Source organism: Myxine glutinosa, chromosome 2 (genome assembly GCF_964187855.1).
Source record: "Myxine glutinosa chromosome 2, kmMyxGlut1.1, whole genome shotgun sequence".
In the NCBI taxonomy this organism is placed as follows: Eukaryota; Metazoa; Chordata; class Myxini; order Myxiniformes; family Myxinidae; genus Myxine; species Myxine glutinosa.
The window spans coordinates 15,542,714-15,560,676 of record NC_136262.1 but is presented as its reverse complement, the minus strand read 5'-3'; the positions used below and the strand labels follow the sequence as shown (position 1 = coordinate 15,560,676).

Genomic DNA, 17,963 nt, shown 5'->3' with positions numbered 1-17,963 from the left:
AAGAGTTTAATAGACCCCTCCCCTGTCCTTTTTCTCATTAATGCGTAGGGTAAGGTGTTCTATGAACTCTCTCGTTACCTGTGATACCAAAAGGTGAATGGAGGTTATATTTTCACCCCTGTCTGTTTGGCTGCCTGTTTGTCTGTCTATGAGCAAGGTATCTGAAAAAGTTATGGACGGATTCGGACAGAATTTGGTGGACAGTTTGGGTGTGTGACAAGGACAAATTGTGTCTATTTCAGTGAAGATCCAGATGCAGACACAAGAATTTTAAGCGATTCCATTAAGAGATGGGAACAAAAAGGATATATAGCATTATATCTCAAAAAGTTGTGGACGGATTATGACAAAACTTGGTGGATGAGTTGGTTAGATGACAAGAATAAGACGATTTGATTTTCGTTCATGTCCAGATCCAGATCCGGCTTATCATTGGGATACAAGACGTAAACTGTTCAGCCTGGCCTGGAGGTACGTGCTCTACCGAGAGCCTTTTTAGTTTTTCTTAAGTTATTCTTCACCATTGAGAGAGATAGGACTAAAAACGTTATATTGCATGATATTTCAAAAAGTTATGGACGAATTCGGATGAAACTTGATGGATAGGTTTGGTGTACTGTATGACAATGACCAATTGCTTTGATTTTGGTGAAGATCCAGATCCAGATCCAGCCTATCAGTGGGATACAAAACAAACTTTTCAGCCTGGTGTAGGTATGCGCTCTACCGAGTGCCGATCTTGTTAGAATCTGCGTCAGTTGTTAAAAAGCAACCAACGTTGATTGGGAATTTTAACATCCGTGTTGACGATGAAACCGATAGAATTTCTACTGACTTCAATGCCTCTGAAAACGATATACAAGATAAAGCTATGACCATCCTCGACATGTTGGATGCAACCGGTCTTCATTAAATCGTCAAAGAATCTACCCTTCACAATAATATGAAGCATTCACAAAGTGAAACAATATGAAGAGTAAGGAGAGGCATGAGATTGTTCAAGGATGTGTGCTTGCACCGTATAATTAGGCTATATGTAGGTTTGTTGGATGCTTGCAGGAATTTTATTTTCTGGAGCATCAACTGGGAGCAGGGGAGAGGTGGACGCCTGAGCAAGGAGGGATGTAGAAGACTGAAGGAAGGGGTGAGAGGAGGTGGAAAAACCTGAAAAGGGGAGAGTGGAAGCCTGAGCGGCTGGAATGGGAGCTTGAGGAGAAGGGGGATGTGGAAGCATGAAAGGAAATGGAGCTAGAGGCATGCGTGGGTGGGGGAGGTGGAAGCATGAAAGGAAAAGTAGATAGAGGCACGGATGGGTGAGGAGGTGCAAAAACCTGAAGAGGGGTGAGTGGATGCATGAACGGCAGGAATGGGAGCTTGAGGAGAAGGGGGACGTGGAAGCATGAAAGGAGACGTAGCTAGAGGCATGGATGGGTGGGGGAGGTGAAAAAACCTGAAGAGGGGTGAGTGGATGCATGAGTGGCAAAAATGGGAGCTTGACGAGAAGGGGGAGATGGAAGCATGAAAGGATAGGTCACTAGAGGCATGGATGGGTGGGGGAGGTGGAAGCATGAAAGGAGAGGTAGCTAGAGGTATGGATGGGTTGGGGAGGTGGAAAAACCTGAAGAGGGGTGAATGGATGCATGAGTGGCAAGATTGGGAGCTTGACGAGAAGGAGGGGCGGAAGCATAGGTCACTAGAGGCATGGATGGGTGGGGGTCACTAGAGGCTTCATGGAAGCATGAAAAGAAGGGGAAGATAAATTACAGAAAAGGAGAGAGAGAGGAGATAGAAGTCGGAGGAGGGAGAGAGAACTTTGAGGCATGACCTCAGCTTCGAGTGTAGAACATACAGTCACGTGAAAAAGTAAGTACACCCCATGTATAGTTTTGACTTTTTCAACATACTTCAACATACAGCTATTTAATCTTCATTTCAACAATATTGATAGATAAAGGTGATATAATATAACAAATATCATGAAACATTTACATTTTGTAGTCCATTGTATAATTTAAATAAACATAAATGCAAATTTCGCATGTGGAAAAAGTAAGTACACCCTTGCCCCTAATAGGTGATATTGCCCCTTGGCAGAAACAACCTCAAGTAGGCGTTTCTTATAACTGTCTACCAGTCTCTGACATCGACTAGGAGAAATTTTTGCGCACTAGTCCATGCAGAATTCTTTCAGCTGTGCGATGTTTGAGGGGTTTCTTGCATGCACAGCTCGTTTCAAATCCCCCCACAACATCTCGATGGGATTTAGATCCGGGCTTTGACTTGGCCATTCCAGAACCCTCCATTTCTTTCTTTTCAGCCATTCCTTGGTGGATTTACTGGTATGTTTAGGGTCATTGTCATGTTGCAAGGTCCACTTTCGGTTGAGCTTCAACTTTCCGACAGATGGCCTCACATTATCCTCAAGCACCCTCTGGTACAATGAAGAATTCATAGTGGATTCTGTTATGGTGAGCTGCCCAGGCCCTGATGCAGCAAAGCTGCCCCAAACCATAATATTTCCACCACCATGCTTTACAGTTGGTATCAGGTACTTGTGGTCAAATGCTGACTTTGGTTTTCGCCAAACATGTCTTCTGGTACTGTGGCCAAATAGCTCTACCTTTGACTCATCTGTCCAGAGCACATTGTTCCAGAAGTGCTGGTCTTTGCCGAGGTGTTCATTGGGAAACTTTAGTCTTGCCCTGATGTTCTTTCTGGACAGCAAAGGTTTCCTCCTGGCACACCTCCCATGTAGATCAAATTTGTGCAACCTCTTTCTAATGGTAGACTCGTGCACTTTGACATCAACAGTGGCAAGAGCTACCTGTAGGTCCCGTGATGCCATTCTGGGGTTCTTAGAGACTTCTTTCAGCATCTTGCGGGTTGCTCTCGGGCTGAACTTGCTGGGATGGCCTGGCCTGAACAAGTTGGCAGTTGTTTGGAATCTTCTCCACTTGTAGATGATCTTCCGGACAGTCGAATGATTGATTTCAAATTGTTTGGAGATCTTTTTAAATCCCTTCCCAGACTCGTAGGCATCTATAACCTTCTTTCTGAAGGCCTCAGAGAGCTCTTTTGATCTAAGCATGGTGATGCCACACACTTCAACAACAAAGAGCAAACCAAACTGAATGTCTGAGGTTTAAATAAGACAGGTTCCTCCATGAACCTCTCCAATGATGTTCTAATCATTTGCACCTGAGCTGGTGCACCTGATTCAAATTTTATGTATTTGAAGTAGTGATAAATGTAGGGGTGTACTTACTTTTTCCACATGTGAAATTTGCATTTATGTTTATTTAAATTATACAATTGACTACAAAATGTAAATGTTTCATGATATTTGTTATATTATATCACCTTTATCTATTAATATTGTTAAAATGAAGATCAAATAGCTGCATGTTGAAATATGTTGAAAAAGTCAAAACTTTACATGGGGTGTACTTACTTTTTCACGTGACTGTATGTGCCTATTTACACTTTCCACAGTAAACTAATCCCATTCCCATTTCTTCCACTTAGCCACCATACATCCTTTATTTAATACTCACTTCAAAGTCTCTGCTTTCCAACACAACCTTACCTGGGGAACTTTCCTGATCCCTGTCCATCTTCATCGTCGAACTCCAGTCTGCATGACAGAGAAAAAAATATCAAAATGGTCATCGCCATTCCATCCAGAATCAATACAGAGTCGGATCTTTCTCTATTATTGGAGTTTTTTTCCAGACCGAGAATGGATTTTCAATGGCCATAACCACACTTACCCAGTGCGCCTTTTTCCCCGGCCTCCAGAAGCAGGTGTGACACCAACTCCGATGGCACTCTGCCCAACAACTGGGGGTGCCACAGTGGGTGCAACACCTGTATCTCCCAGATCTGAAAGCATGTGCAAGGGAAGGCATGGAAGATACAAGGAAATACAAGGAACGTCAATTCAGGAGGAGCCAATAGGTCCAGCAAGTCTGCACAAGCATGCCAAAATCTTTGTACTCCCCCATCTCCAGGACTTCCAGATGCCCATTAAACTACATTTTAAAACGATTGCCTGACTCTTCGAACACTACCCTTGCAGGGAGACCATTCTGATCTTTCACCATGACCGAGTGAAAGACCCCCGTCTTACTACCAACATAAATGTCCTTTTTAACTGTGCCCTCTTGTCCTGTCAGTGACCATTCGGCTGAAAAATTATTCTGCACTTATTTTGTCAATAATCTATACCCTTGGTTATCTTAAACGTCTCTATCAGGTCCCCTTCAGCCCATCCTCATAGCAAAGTCTATCTAACCCATGAATCAATCTAGTCGTTCAAAGCTGAACCTTCTTTAAGGCAGTTAAGTCCTTCCTCAGATGCGACCGAAACTGAACACAGTATTTCATATGAAGAAGAAGAAGACCACTCCTTTTTACATCTTCAGATGTATAGGGCTGCTGAAGCAGTTTCCTCGACTAGTGCGCACAATCCTGGACAGGTTGCCACTCCGACGCAGGATGCTAGAGTGGCTCATCCTTCCCAAAAGCCAGTACTCATTTTGCCGACCTCGGAAGGATGACAGGCGGAGTCAACCCACCTGTTATTAATTCAAAGGCATGACAGGGGCTTGAACTCAGGACCCTGAGATCTCAAGCCAGCCACCTTAGCTGTTATGCCAACACAAGGCTTTATTTCAGACTAGCAGAAGTACCCGGCATTGCCGGGAGGGGGAGGGGAGGGGAACGGGGGGGGGGAGCGAGCCCCTGGGCAAAGCGAACGATTTTTTTTGTCATAGCGTTTCATAGCGTCATATCGTTCATAGCTTCATAGCGTCATAGCGATTTTTTTTTTCATAGCGTCATAGCGTCATATCGTTCATAGCGTCATGGCGTTCATAGCGTCATGGCGTTCATAGCGTCATAGCGATTTTTTTTGTCATAGCGTTTCAAAGCGTCATAGCGATTTTTTTTGTCATAGCGTTTCATAGCGTCATAGCGATTTTTTTTTTCATAGCGTCATAGCGTCATATCGTTCATAGCGTCATGGCGTTCATAGCGATTTTTTTTTTCATAGCGTCATAGCAATTTTTTTTTTTCATAGCGTCATAGCGTTCGTAGCGTCATATCGTTCGTAGCGTCATACCGGTCATAGCGTCATAGCGTCATCACGTGATCGCTCTGAGCGAATCAGCGCCCACCTGCTCTGATTCCGTTGATTCCGTGCGCTGAGGTACATATGAATAAAAAATATGGATCGTCAAATATTTTGAGTTCGGCCATGTTCGTCCCAGGCTCAATGGCCATGTCTATGCCAAATATCAAGCACGTAAGCCTCTCCGTTTAGGAGTCTATCGGTAACATCACACACACACACACACACACACACACACACACACACACACACACGTTTTTTTTTTTTTTTTTTTTGTATACAAGATCGAGGCTCGTGAAAGAGCGAACATTAATCACACAGAAAGACAAACCGACACATAAAACATATAACATAGGGAGCGGTAGACAAGATGGGGAGAGAGGGGGAAGGACACAAACACAACATTTGAGAGCAGGGACCGAGAGACATGGAGACATCGAGAGATCTGAGAGAGGGCGAGGGCTTTGGGGGGGGGGGCGTGGGAAGGGGGCGGTGGGAGAGGTATAAAACATATGGACACTGCCAGGACTTCCAGGAAAGAAGTTGGAATTTCAAACAAGGTGGATCTGGGGTGAATTAGCGGGGGTAGAAAAGATCAAGGTTTTGGATGGGGGCAGATAAGAGATGGTGGTGAACAGCTGTTTTAAAGACCTGGAGGGAGGAGTGGGATTGAAGGGAGTGAGGGAGTTTGTTCCAGAGGCGGGAGAAAAGAGGAATGAAAGAGTGAAGGTGAGCAGAGAGCCGAGATTTCGGCAGTTTAACCATCAGAGGGTTGCTGGCAGATCTTGTGCGACCTGTAGGAATATTTGGGGGACAGAGCACAGAGAGAGCTGGGGGTGCAAGGCCGGAGAGGAGTCGGTAGAAGACAGAAAGACCACCTACCTGCCTGCGGTGAGTGAGTGAAAGGCCCTCAGAGATAGCTTCATCGCGGGAGATTCCAATAATTCTGAAAGCTTTGGTTTCAACAGCGTGAAGCCGAGCTAGGTGTGAGGCAGGAGCACCGGCCCATAGGGGAGAACAGTATTCCATTGAGCTGCGGATGAAAGCCTTGTATGTGGTGAGGAGCTCAGGTGTGCCGAGGAAGGACTTCGCACGACGGAGGATGCCCAGTCGGCGACTGGCTTTGGAGGCCAGCTTGGAAATGTGGTTTTCCCAAGAAAGATCATGGCAGATAGTGAGACCCAAAATCTTGAGCGACAGAACTTCTTGGAGAGGATTGTTGAGAAAGTAGATGGGAGGGTTGTCCAGTCTATCTTTTCGGAGAGACATAGTAAGAGTGTGAGATTTGTCAGGATTGAAAGACATGTTCCACTTGTTTGACCAGTCTGTGATTTTGTCCAGGTCTTCAGAGAGTGAGGAGGCAGCAGACTGCCGATCTGAGGGAAGAGGAATGGAGCGGCAGAGAGTGGAGTCATCAGCAAAGAGATAGAGAGGATTTTCGAGAGAGTCAGAGAGATCATTGATGAAGACCAGAAAAAGCACGGGGCCCAGAACACTGCCTTGGGGAACTCCAGCCTGAACAGGAAGAGGAGATGAGAGAAACCCATTCAGGGCCACACGTTGACGACGACTAGAGAGGAAGTCCGCCAGCCATGCGTGGAGATTTCCATGGATACCAAAGGAGGAGAGTTTGGTGAGCAGAGCGGGGTGCCAGACCGTGTCTAATGGCACGTGATATGTCGAGGGAGACAGCTCTAATTTCCTGTTTGGCATTGAGGACCTCCATCCATTGTTGAGACAGCAGAAGCAGCATGTCCAGAGTAGAGTGACCTGGTCTGAAACCAAATTGATGATCAGAGATCAAGCCATTGGAGAAGAGGAAAGATTTCATATCCGAAGCAATGATGGATTCCATGACTTTGCTGATAATTGGGAGAAGGCTGATTGGTCTGTAGTTGCTAGGATCTGTTTTTGCACCTTTTTTGTGCAAAGCGGTGATGTTGGCTGATTTCCAAGCAGATGGCAGTTGACCTTGAGCAAAAGAGAGGGTGAAGAGAACAGAGAGAGGGTGAGATAGAGCAGCAGAGCAGGATTTTAGGACCCGTGGGCTGATGCCGTCGGGTCCAGTTGCAGAATCAGAGTCGAGGGTTGACAGAAACTTTTCCACCTTGTCAGGAGGAAAGGACACGGAGTCCAGGAGCAGCAGGGTACGACTGGGTATGGTGGGTACAGAGAGGGATGGGTTTGGGACACAAGATTTAGAGGCAAACACAGAGTTGAGGCATTCAGCTTTTTCACGTGCGGAGTCAGCTGTGTAGCCGTTTGAGGTAAGGGAGGGGATGGAGGGGGAACAAACACCAGAAACGGATTTGACCAGACGCCACCAGGATTTGGAAGAGGGAGACAGATAAGAGAGTTCGGTCTTGAGAACGGAGAGATATTGTTTCCTGGCTCTCCTGAGGGTGGACACACACTTGTTTCGGGCTTTGTGAAAGGAAATGAGATTTCCTTCCGTTGGATTTGCTTTCCAGGACACGAAGGCAAGTTGTTTCTGGGCAACAGCCTCACCACAAGATTCCGTGTACCATGGACGGGAGGAAGGGTATGACAACTGAAGACGAGATGGGATAAATCTGTGCATGAGAGAGAGCAATTTACTTTGGAAGAATTCCCAGGATGAGTTGATGTCAGAGGTGGTAGAGATGGGAGACCAGTCCAGATGATTGATGGCTGCTTGAAGACCGTGCCAGTTGGCCTGAGTGAAATGCCAGACTCGTCGACGCTGAGCAGGCTCCCTGAGGATGGTCAGAGAGATGTCCACTTTAACAAGGACATGATCAGATGATCCGATCGGAGCAGAAGAAGAGCAGCAGACATTTTCAGGGAAGTTAGTCATAACCAAGTCCAGAAGAGAAGATGTTCCGTTGACTGAGATCCGGGTCGGGAAATTGACAGATTGTGTCAGTCCCAGTGAGTCGCAGAAGTCCTTTGCTGAGGAGCCATGGCTGGTGAGAGAGGTACCCACACCCAGCCAACTGGCATGATGACAGTTGAAATCACCACATATGAGGAAGAGAGAGTTGGGATGAGTAGATAGAAGTTGGTCCATATCATCAGACAGCGAGATGTAGATGGAGTCATCACTGTTTGGTGGACGGTACAACACACATATGAACAAGAGGTGGGAGCGAAGGGGAAGCCGTAGCCAGAGGTATTCCTGGGGGTGAGGTGGAGAGAGTGCAGTGCAGGGCGAGTGAGGAAGAGAGTTTTTGATAAAGATAGCAACCCCGCCTCCAGGACGAGGCTCAGGTCTATCATACCGGAGGAGGGAGTAGCCCGGGAGAGATACTATGGAATCAGAGACATCATAAAGGAGGAAAGTTTCTGTTAAGCAGATCACGTCTGGTTTGACAGAAGCAACCTGTATGGAGAGATCAGTTAAGTTTGAACGAAGGCCCCGGATGTTTGAGGTCCATACCGTTAATGAAGAGGAAGGGGGAGCATCAGATACAGAACAGGGGGGAGGAGGGGTAGGGTAAGATGTGGAAGAGGTGGAAGAGGTAGGGAGAGCTGTTGAAGGTGTGTCAGAGATTTCAGAATAGCTCGGAGAAAGGGAAGGATGGGGCGGACAAAAGGTTTGATGGTGATTGGGTGAGCCACAATGAGGTGTTATTTGAGGAGGGGGAAGAGCGAGGCAGAAGGTTGGGGGAGATGGAGGTGAGAGTTTGAAGGGGGAAGAAGCGGGGAGGACGCTTTGAGGAGGGGGAGTGAGAGGGGGGAAATTGAGAAGCAATGAGGGTGGGGAGATTTGAAGGGGAGGGGTGAGGGGGGAGTTTGGGAGGGAAGGGACAAGGGGAGGGATTTGAAAGGGATGAAAGTGTTTTATATATATAGATAGATGAGGCCTCACTAAATTCCTATACAAAGTTACCTCTTTTGATCTAAAATTTATCCCCCTTCGAATGCAACCCAAAACCCTATTATTTAGCTTTACCTGTAGTTGCCTGGAACTGTGTGTGCTGCCTGCTTACCCTGCGCATCCATCATCACCCCCAGATCCTTTTCCAGTGTCACACGCTCCAAGATTACCCTTTGCATTGTGTAGTCCCTATTTTAATTATTCTTCCCCAAACCAAGCACCTTACATTTCTTTGTTTTGAACTGCATTTTCCAATACTTTTTTTTGTATACACGATCGAGGCTCATGTAAGAGTTAACATTAGTGACAAAAAAAGAAACTGACACATAAGACAAAATAAAGGGGGCAGGAGACAAGATGGGGAGAGAGGAGGAAGCACACAAGTACAACATTTGAGAGCAGGGACATCGGGAGATCTGTGGGAGGGAGAGAGCTTGGGGGGGAGGAGGCGTGGGAAGGTGGTTGGGGGGTGGGAGAAGTAAAAAAAAAAAAACACGGACACAGCTAGGACTTCCAGGAAAGAAGTCGGTATTTCAGAAAAGTGGATCTGGGGTGAATTAACAGGGGTAGAAAAGATCAAGGTTTTGGATGGGGAAAGATAAGAGATGGTGGTGAACAGCTGTTTTAAAGACCTGGAGGGAAGAGTGGGATTGAAGAGAGTGAGGAAGTTTGTTCCAGAGGCGGGAGAAAAGAGGAATGAAAGAGTGAAGGTGAGCAGAGATTCTTGATTTTGGCAGTTTCACCAGAAGAGGGTTGCTGGCAGATCTTGTGCGACCTGCAGGAGTATTTGGGGGGGGGGGCAGAGAACAGACAGGGCTGGGGGGATAGGCCAGGGAGGAGTCGGTAGAAGACAGAAAGACCACCAACCTGCCTGCGGTGAGTAAGTGAAAGGCCGTCAGAGTTACCTTCATCGCGGGAGATTCCAATGATTCTGAAAGCTTTGGTTTGAACAGCGTGAAGCCGAGCTAGGTGTGAGGCAGGAGCACCGGCCCAGAGGGGAGAACAGTATTCCATTGAGCTGCGGATGAAAGCCTTGTATGTGGTGAGGAGCTCAGGTGTGCCGAGGAAGGACTTCGCACGACGGAGGATGCCCAGGCGGCGACTGGCATTGGAAATGTGGTTTGCCCTGGAAAGATCATGGCAGATCGTGAGACCAATGACTTTGAAGAACTGAACTTCCTCAAGAGGATTGTTAAGAAAGTAGATGGGGGTTTGCCAGACAGTCCTTTCAGAAAAAGATAGTGGGAGTGTGAGATTTGTCAGGATTGAAAGACATACTGTATACTAAGTGTTTGACCAGTTTGTGATTTTGTCAAGGTCTGAAGAGAGGGAAGAGGCTGCAGCCTGTCTGAAGGATGAGGGATGTCACGACAGAGGGATGTTATGGCAGACGGTGGAGTCGGCAGAGGGTGGATTCATCAGCAAAGAGATAAAGAGTATTTTCCAAAGAGTCAGAGAGATCATTGATGAAGATCAGGAATAGGACTGGGCCCAAAACACTTCATTGGGGCACTCCAGCCTTGACATGGAGGAGATGAAAGGATTCCATTGAGATCCACACGTTGGCTACAAGTCACTAACCCAAGAGTGGAGCTGGGTCGTGAAAGATTTAGGCCAAAACAATTTTCCGGCCAACCACACAAGAAGGTGTGATTGATCGGGGGTGTTGAAGTGGGAGTAGAATGCGAGGCGAAGAGAATGGCTCGGCCATCCAAGCTCAGCGTATATAACATCTGCAGTCTCTGAGTGGTCCAACCTTATACATTCCGGAAGCAGTGTACATGTGCACAGACGTACACATGTGCACATTATCAAATTAAATATAATTCCAGAAGCAGTGTACATGTGCACAGACGTACAAGGTGTTCGGGGCAAAATCTACTAGATAAGAGAGACGTTTGTCTGTCTGTCTGTGTGTCGCCATTTTACTCAGAGATGGCTGAACGGATCTTCTTCAAACTTTCAGAGATTCATCAGTGAGTGCCTGGGAGTGTTTTAGGCCAAAAAAATTAGAAAATTGAAAGTTCGTTTTTTGCGATTTAAAAAAAAAAAAATCACTCTGTAATGCCTAAGCCTTTTTGATTAATGACAGTTATATGCAAGTACACATTCGCCTAGTTAAATACAAAACAATTACTAGACATTTGAACACAAATAATCAAACAATTCCGGAAGCGGTCGAAGTTGGTGGTAAGGCTTCTTCTTCTTCCTGAACGTCATCATACGACTAACTTCATCATCTATCTATAATTCCAGTAATCTCTGTCTGTCTGTCTGTACGTCTGTACGTTTGTCTGTGACCGCTGTTTCTCGACAACCACGGGTCCGATATACTTTTAACTTGCCAGGTATATTGCTGGGGACCCGAGGATGTGCCTTTTCAAGGTTTCATATTAATCGGACAATTACTTACCGAGCTATGTCCAAAAAACGATTCAACCAATCAGAGAGCAGCGAACGATCGCGTGTGCCGAACGTGGCGGGCACACTCTGCCTCGGATGGCACATTTGAGAGCGTATTCATTTATTTCACGTTTGCAAACTATGTTGGCGTTAAACTATGTTTTACAACTAATAAAAACGAATTTGCGATTCATTCGCTTTCCTGCGCGTTTGTGCACGCGATGGCGATTTCTTTACCAAACTCCGGAAGCCGTTCGCTTTGGACCAAACCATTGCATGTAAATAGAGGGGGGGGATTGTCACCACTCGCAAGCCGTTCGCTTTGGACCAAACCATTTCATGTAAATAGAGGGGGGGGGATATAATTTTAGATATAGATATAGTACGGGCATGCCCTAGTCTATCTATAATTCCAGTAATCTCTGTGTGTTTGTATGTGTGTATGTGTGTGTGTGTATGTTTGTCTGTGACCGCTGTTTCTCGACAACTACCGGTCCGATATACTTGAAACTTGCCAGGTATATTGCTGGGGACCCGAGGATGTGCCTTTTCAAGGTTTCATATTAATCGGACAAGTACTTACCGAGCTATGGTGATTTCTTTACCAAACACCGCAAGCCATTCGCTTTGGACCAAACCATTTCATGTAAATAGAGGGGGGGGTTCTGTGGTCGTTGCGAATGGACCAAACCATTCATGTAAATAGAGGGGGGGGGGGGGTTCTGTGGTCGTTACTGCCACGTGGTTTCAAAGTTTTTTTTTGTTGTTGTTGTTTGCACGCATGTTTTTTTGCACCCACGTACGGGCACGCCCTAGGATGTTTACACACACACACCCCTACACAAATTTTTTTTTTTTTTTTTTTTTGGCAAGGAACGGGCACCCACGTACGGGCACGTCCTAGCTTATATATAGTACGGGCATGCCCTAGTCTATCTATAATTCCATTAATCTCTGTGTGTATGTGTGTATGTGTGTATGTGTGTATGTTTGTCTGTGACCGCTGTTTCTCGACAACCACGGGTCCGATATACTTTAAACTTGCCAGGTATATTGCTGGGGACCCGAGGATGTGCCTTTTCAAGGTTTCATATTAATCGGACAAGTACTTACCGAGCTATGGCGATTTCTTTACCAAACACTGCAAGCCGTTCGCTTTGGACCAAACCATTGCATGTAAATAGAGGGGGGGGGGTTCTGTGGTCGTTGCGAATGGACCAAACCATTCATGTAAATAGAGGGGGGGGGGGGTTCTGTGGTCGTTACTGCCACGTGGTTTCAAAGTTTTTTTTTGTTGTTGTTGTTTGCACGCATGTTTTTTTGCACCCACGTACGGGCACGCCCTAGGATGTTTACACACACACACCCCTACACAAATTTTTTTTTTTTTTTTTTTTGGCAAGGAACGGGCACCCACGTACGGGCACGTCCTAGCTTATATATAGTACGGGCATGCCCTAGTACTCAGAAATGTGATCAACGGCACATTCACCGGCAAATACCTTTGGTGGCCATTTTCCCCGGAAACGGGGTTGGCCTTGTTCAGGCACCGTGGTCCCCTTTTTGAAGCAATGTTTTATGGCCTGATGCCCTTCCTGCCGCCAACCCTGTTAGTCACCTTTTGCGACACGCAGGGAATTACCAGTGAACTGGTACTCAATTTGCCAACCTCAGAATGATGACAGGCTGAGTCAACCCCGCTGGTGTTGGTTCAGCGATTGACCGGGATTCAAACCCAGGATCCTAGGATCCCAACCCAGCACCCTAACCACTAAGCCAACACGTGGCACATTCACCAGCATATATTGAATGAAAAGGTAAAATGATTATTTGATATTTGTGATGGATTTTTTTTTTTTTTTTTTTTCATGGTTCTGTTTGGATATTGTTGGAATATGTTTAAACCGCAGCCGTGATGCTGACGCCCCCCCCCCCCCCCCCCAGAATTTACATGTTTTAAACGTTTCCCAGTGTGTACCCTGGTCAGAATAGGTACACCGTATCCCTGCGTGTCGTAAGAGACGACTAAGAGGGTTGGCGTCAGGAAGGGCATCCGGCCATGAAAACATTGCCTCAAAAAGTGAACCATGACAATCACAAGTACATATGGGCAGGGTACAGCCCGAAATGGAGATCGGTTTCTGAGGTTTGGGACATGGAATGTAGGGACAATGACAGGGAGATCAGGAGAAGTGGTGGAAGTATTGGTCAGAAGAAGAGTGGACATATGTTGTGTGCAAGAGAGGAGATGGAAGGGAAGTGGTGTGAGAATGGTGAAGGGTAGGCAGGGACAGAAATACAAGTTTGTGTGGCAAGGGTGCCCGGAGGGCGTGAATGGTGTTGGTGTCCTGTTTTCTGAGGAGTTTGTAGACAGTGTGGTGAGTGTGACTAGAGTGAGTGATAGGTTGATGATGGTGAAAATGATGATTGGAAAGCTCTTGGTGAACGTCATCTCGGGATATGCTCCGCAGGTTGGTCGAAGCGATGAAGAGAAGGACAAGTTCTGGTGTGCGATAGAGAAGCTGATGGAAAACGTGAAAGATGAGGAAGTTGTTGTGGTGGGAGCAGACCTAAATGGACATGTGGGAAGGAGTATGGACGGTTTTGAGGGAGTTCATGGGGGTTACGGATATGGTGTGAGAAATGGAGAAGGTGAAAGGATTTTGGAGTTTGCTGATGGAGCTGATTTGTTGATTTGTAATACTCAGTTCCAGAAAGAGGACAATAAGCTTGTTACATACACGTCAGGTGGGTCGACGACAACCGTTGACTACCTGATGGTGCGTAGGCGAGATAGGGGGCACCTCCGGGACACAAAGGTGATCCCGGGGGAGGAGGCTGTTTCACAGCACCACTTGGTTGTCTGCGACATAAGGGTGAAAGGTGCGAGGAGAGCTCGGCGGGTGAAGTACCAACCGAGAATGAAGGTGTGGAGGTTGAAAGAGGTGACAGTAAGGGAGGCATTAAAAGAGAGGCTGAGTAGGGTAGAGGATGATGTGGTTGAGCTTGAAAGTGGTTGGATGTCAATGAAAGCTAGTCTGTTGGGAGCCGTTGGTGAGGTATGTGGATGGACAAAAGGACCACCGAGGCACTCGGAAACATGGTGGTGGGATGTTGAAGTTGGAAAGAGGATTGACGAGAAGAGGAAGAAGTTCAAGGAGTGGCAGAAGGCGAAGGGTACGGGAGCAGAAACAGCAGAGCATGAAAGTTATAAGGCAGCCAGGAAGGCTGCAAAGAAAGAGGTAGCAAAGGCACAGGAGGCATGTAGGAAAATGTTCGGAGAACGCTTGGATTCGGAAGAGGGTCAGAAAGCAGTATTCAGGATTGCAAAGCACATAGCGAAAGAGAGGTGTGATGTGATGGGGGTGAGTTGCTTGAAGGATGAAGTGGGATAAATCGTTGTCGACCCAGATGGAATTAAAGGAAGATGGAAAAGATATATGGAAATGCTGTTGAATACAGAGAATGAATGGGATGGCAACATAGAGAGTAACCCAGTTTTAGGACCGGCAGAGAAGATAACTGAGAAGGAAGTTGAGGAAGCGATAAAAGCAATGAAGAGTGGAAAAGCGGGAGGGCCGACGGGAGTTGTGGGAGATATGTTGAAGGCAGCAGGAAGTTGGGGTGTGAAGAGAATGACAGAGATCTGTAATCTGGTGGTGAAAGAAGGCCGCATTCCAGTGGATTGGGAACTGAGTACCCTCGTCCCTCTATACAAAGGGAAAGGTGACCCTCTGGAGTGTGGCTCGTACCGAGCGATAAAGTTATTGGAGCATGGAATGAAGGTATTGGAAAGGGTGTTGGAAAGGAGGATAAGGAAGAAAGTGAAGATCGACGAAATGCAGTTTGGATTTATGCCAGGAAGAGGAACGACAGATGCGCTTTTCATTGTGAGGCAGTTGCAGGAGAAGTACATGGATAAGAGGAAGAAGTTGTTTTTTGGGTTTGTTGATCTGGAGAAAGCATTCGATAGGGTTCCACGCAAAGTATTGACATGGGCATTGAGGAAGTTAGGAGTGGAGGAATGGTTGATCAGAGTAGTGATGGCAATGTACAAAAGAGCACGCACAGCTGTAAGGACGAAGGACGGGAACAGTGGTGAGTTTGAGGTGAAGGTGGGAGTGCATCAGGGGTCGGTACTAAGTCCACTACTATTTGTAGCTGTGATGGAGGTGCTGGCTCAGAACGTAAAGGAGGGTTTACCGTGGGAGTTGTTGTATGCAGATGATCTGGTGTTGATTGTGGAAAGTATGGATGGACTGAAGGAAAAGATGAACAAGTGGAAGGAATGTATGGAGACAAAAGGTCTGAAGGTGATTATCGGAAAGACAAAGGTGATGGCAAGTGGTAAAGCATGTGGTGAGGTGGAAAGAACTGGGAAGTGGCCGTGTGCTGTGTGCAGGAAGGGTGTCGGAGTGAACTCCATTCAGTGTACAATGTGCGCTGAGTGGGTTCATCAAAAATGTAGTGGTCTGAGAGGGTCACTAACCAGTGTGGCAGCTACATTCAAATGTAAGGTGTGCGCAGAGGGAGCTGCAGATGGAGGAAATGTTGAGTTGGATCTTGGAGATGGCGTGAAGCTGGAAGGTGTGAAAACATTTTGCTACCTCGGAGACATGCTGAATGGAGAAGGTGGATCAGACTCGGCAACGGTTGCTCGAGTGAGATGTGCATGGAAGAAGTTTCGGGAACTGAGTGGCGTGCTGATGAGGAGGAGAGTGTCGCTGAAGCTGAAGGGAAAGGTGTATGCTGCATGTGTGAGAAGTGTTATGATTTATGGGAGCGAGACATGGGTAATGAACGTAGAGCAGCAACGAAGGCTGGAAAGGGTGGAAATGCGAATGGTTCGATGGATGTGCGGAGTATCGTTGAGAGAGAGGAGGACAAATGATGAATTGTGAAAGATGATGGGAATATTGCCTGTGATTGATGCTGTGAAGAGGAACAGGTTGAGATGGTTTGGTCATGTATTGAGGAAGGATGAAAGTGACTGGTTGAGAAGAGTGATGGAAGTTAATGTAGAAGGAAGTAGAGGACGGGGAAGACCGAGAAAGACTTGGCTAAAGATGGTGGAAGAAGAAATGCGGGCCAAGGGGGTTAACAAGGAGAGATGCAGAAAATAGGGCAAAATGGAGAAGATTGTCATGGGGACCGCAAGGCTAACCCCCGCTCTAGCGGGGAAAATTGCCTTAAAATGCATGTTGTTGTTTGTTGTTGTTGTGATGGATTCTGATTTGGATGTAACTGCTTTTCCATTATATTTGCCCTCATTTCAAATATGTTAATGTTTATTTTTCGGTTGAGCAGCGCTGGGTACTCCAGTTATTAAAACTTTTATACTTTACTTCGGGTACAAATACAAATTCAACTTTGTCTGGGGGGGTAACATAGGCTATGTGGCCGCAGCCTCATTCTGGGGTGTGGGGGACCGGGAGAGGGGCGTAAGTTCTCTATGTAAATGTGTACCATGTAGCACCACCTGGTGATGGTGGCAGAGGGTATTACAATTTCTTTTTTTACCTGGGCAACACTGAGATTATGAAGCACTCTTTGCACTTGTAAGTTTTTCCTCCTTCCCTCCCCCCCCCTCCCCCAAAACGGAGGGGCCTGTCAAAGCCATCCCCCGTACCCCCTCCCAAAGGATGTATATGTAGTATATCTTTCGCCTCCCTCTCCCCTCACCTTCCCCTCCCCCCTCCCCTTCCCCTCCCCCCTCCCCTTCCACCCCCCCACCCCCTCACCTCCTCCTTCCATTCCACCCACTCCCTTCCTCAGCCCTCCCTCTCCTGTCTCCCCCCCCTGCTAGTTAATAAATAAAAAATGAATGTATCTGATCTGATGAAAATATCAGATACACAAAAACATCCTAATTGCTCCATTGTCAAAAGAAATAAACTTGGTATGGTTTTTCTATTTTGATTTCGGACTGGAATAATCTGAACAACAACAACAACAACAACAACAACAAATAAACTAGAAATTAATTAACAATGATCAGTAAAAAATAATGAAAAACGATTTTATATTTAATTCATGAATTGGCACCTTGAGATTATTTTCACCAAGACGTCAATGAATGTCTCATGAAACGTGAAATGTCATGAAAATCTCCGTTTGTAAAATTTCCAGCGATTTCAGCAATAGCTCCAGGTAAACAAGACCAGGTAACCAAGCATCAAAGACTCACCTGCACTGCTCGCTGTCGTGGCAGCCATAGGTGTCAGGTGGGTGCCGTCCACGGAGGTACGATGTGCCTATGACGGTCTCTGTTGTCGTCGCACACCCGCAAACTCCGTTCGCTCACTTAAATGCACACGCACACTCGCGTGACGCACGACGCAACACGGCAGCATTCGCCCAATCACAAGTCGCCTTCGCTCGACCCCCAAGGACGCAGCCAATCAGAGAGCAGGGACGCTCGACGTCTCACCCAATCAACCTCCCGTTGAATTGAAAGCGGTGGTGAAAAAAATTCCCTTTTCCTGATAATGTTTTCCTCGAGCTGATCGCCATTTACACGAGATAACGTTTTTTTTTTGAAGCAGCGACGCCAACTCGGTGATCACGTCG

At 46.6% G+C, this 17,963-nt stretch overlaps 1 protein-coding gene across 9 annotated transcripts in view; it reads right to left on the bottom strand.

Annotated features, from left to right (window-relative positions):
• Positions 1 to 17,736, bottom strand: part of LOC137422004 (aryl hydrocarbon receptor nuclear translocator 2) — a 195,215-nt gene extending 177,479 nt beyond the window's left edge. For 8 of the 9 annotated variants that reach the window (XR_013622627.1, XM_068108660.2, XM_068108661.2 and 5 more), the window contains exons 1-3: positions 17,581 to 17,719; positions 3,771 to 3,882; positions 3,587 to 3,634 (exon numbers count right to left, since the gene is read on the bottom strand). Coding sequence is in view for 8 of the 9 variants with exons in the window: in XM_068108660.2 (XP_067964761.1) it covers positions 3,587 to 3,634; positions 3,771 to 3,882; positions 17,581 to 17,608 (188 nt within the window). In the remaining variant the exon portion in view is untranslated. Of the gene's footprint in view, positions 1 to 3,586; positions 3,635 to 3,770; positions 3,883 to 17,580 lie in introns of all 9 variants that reach the window. The other variant, XM_068108658.2, reaches the window with a different exon arrangement.
• Positions 17,737 to 17,963: the final 227 nt, after the last annotated feature.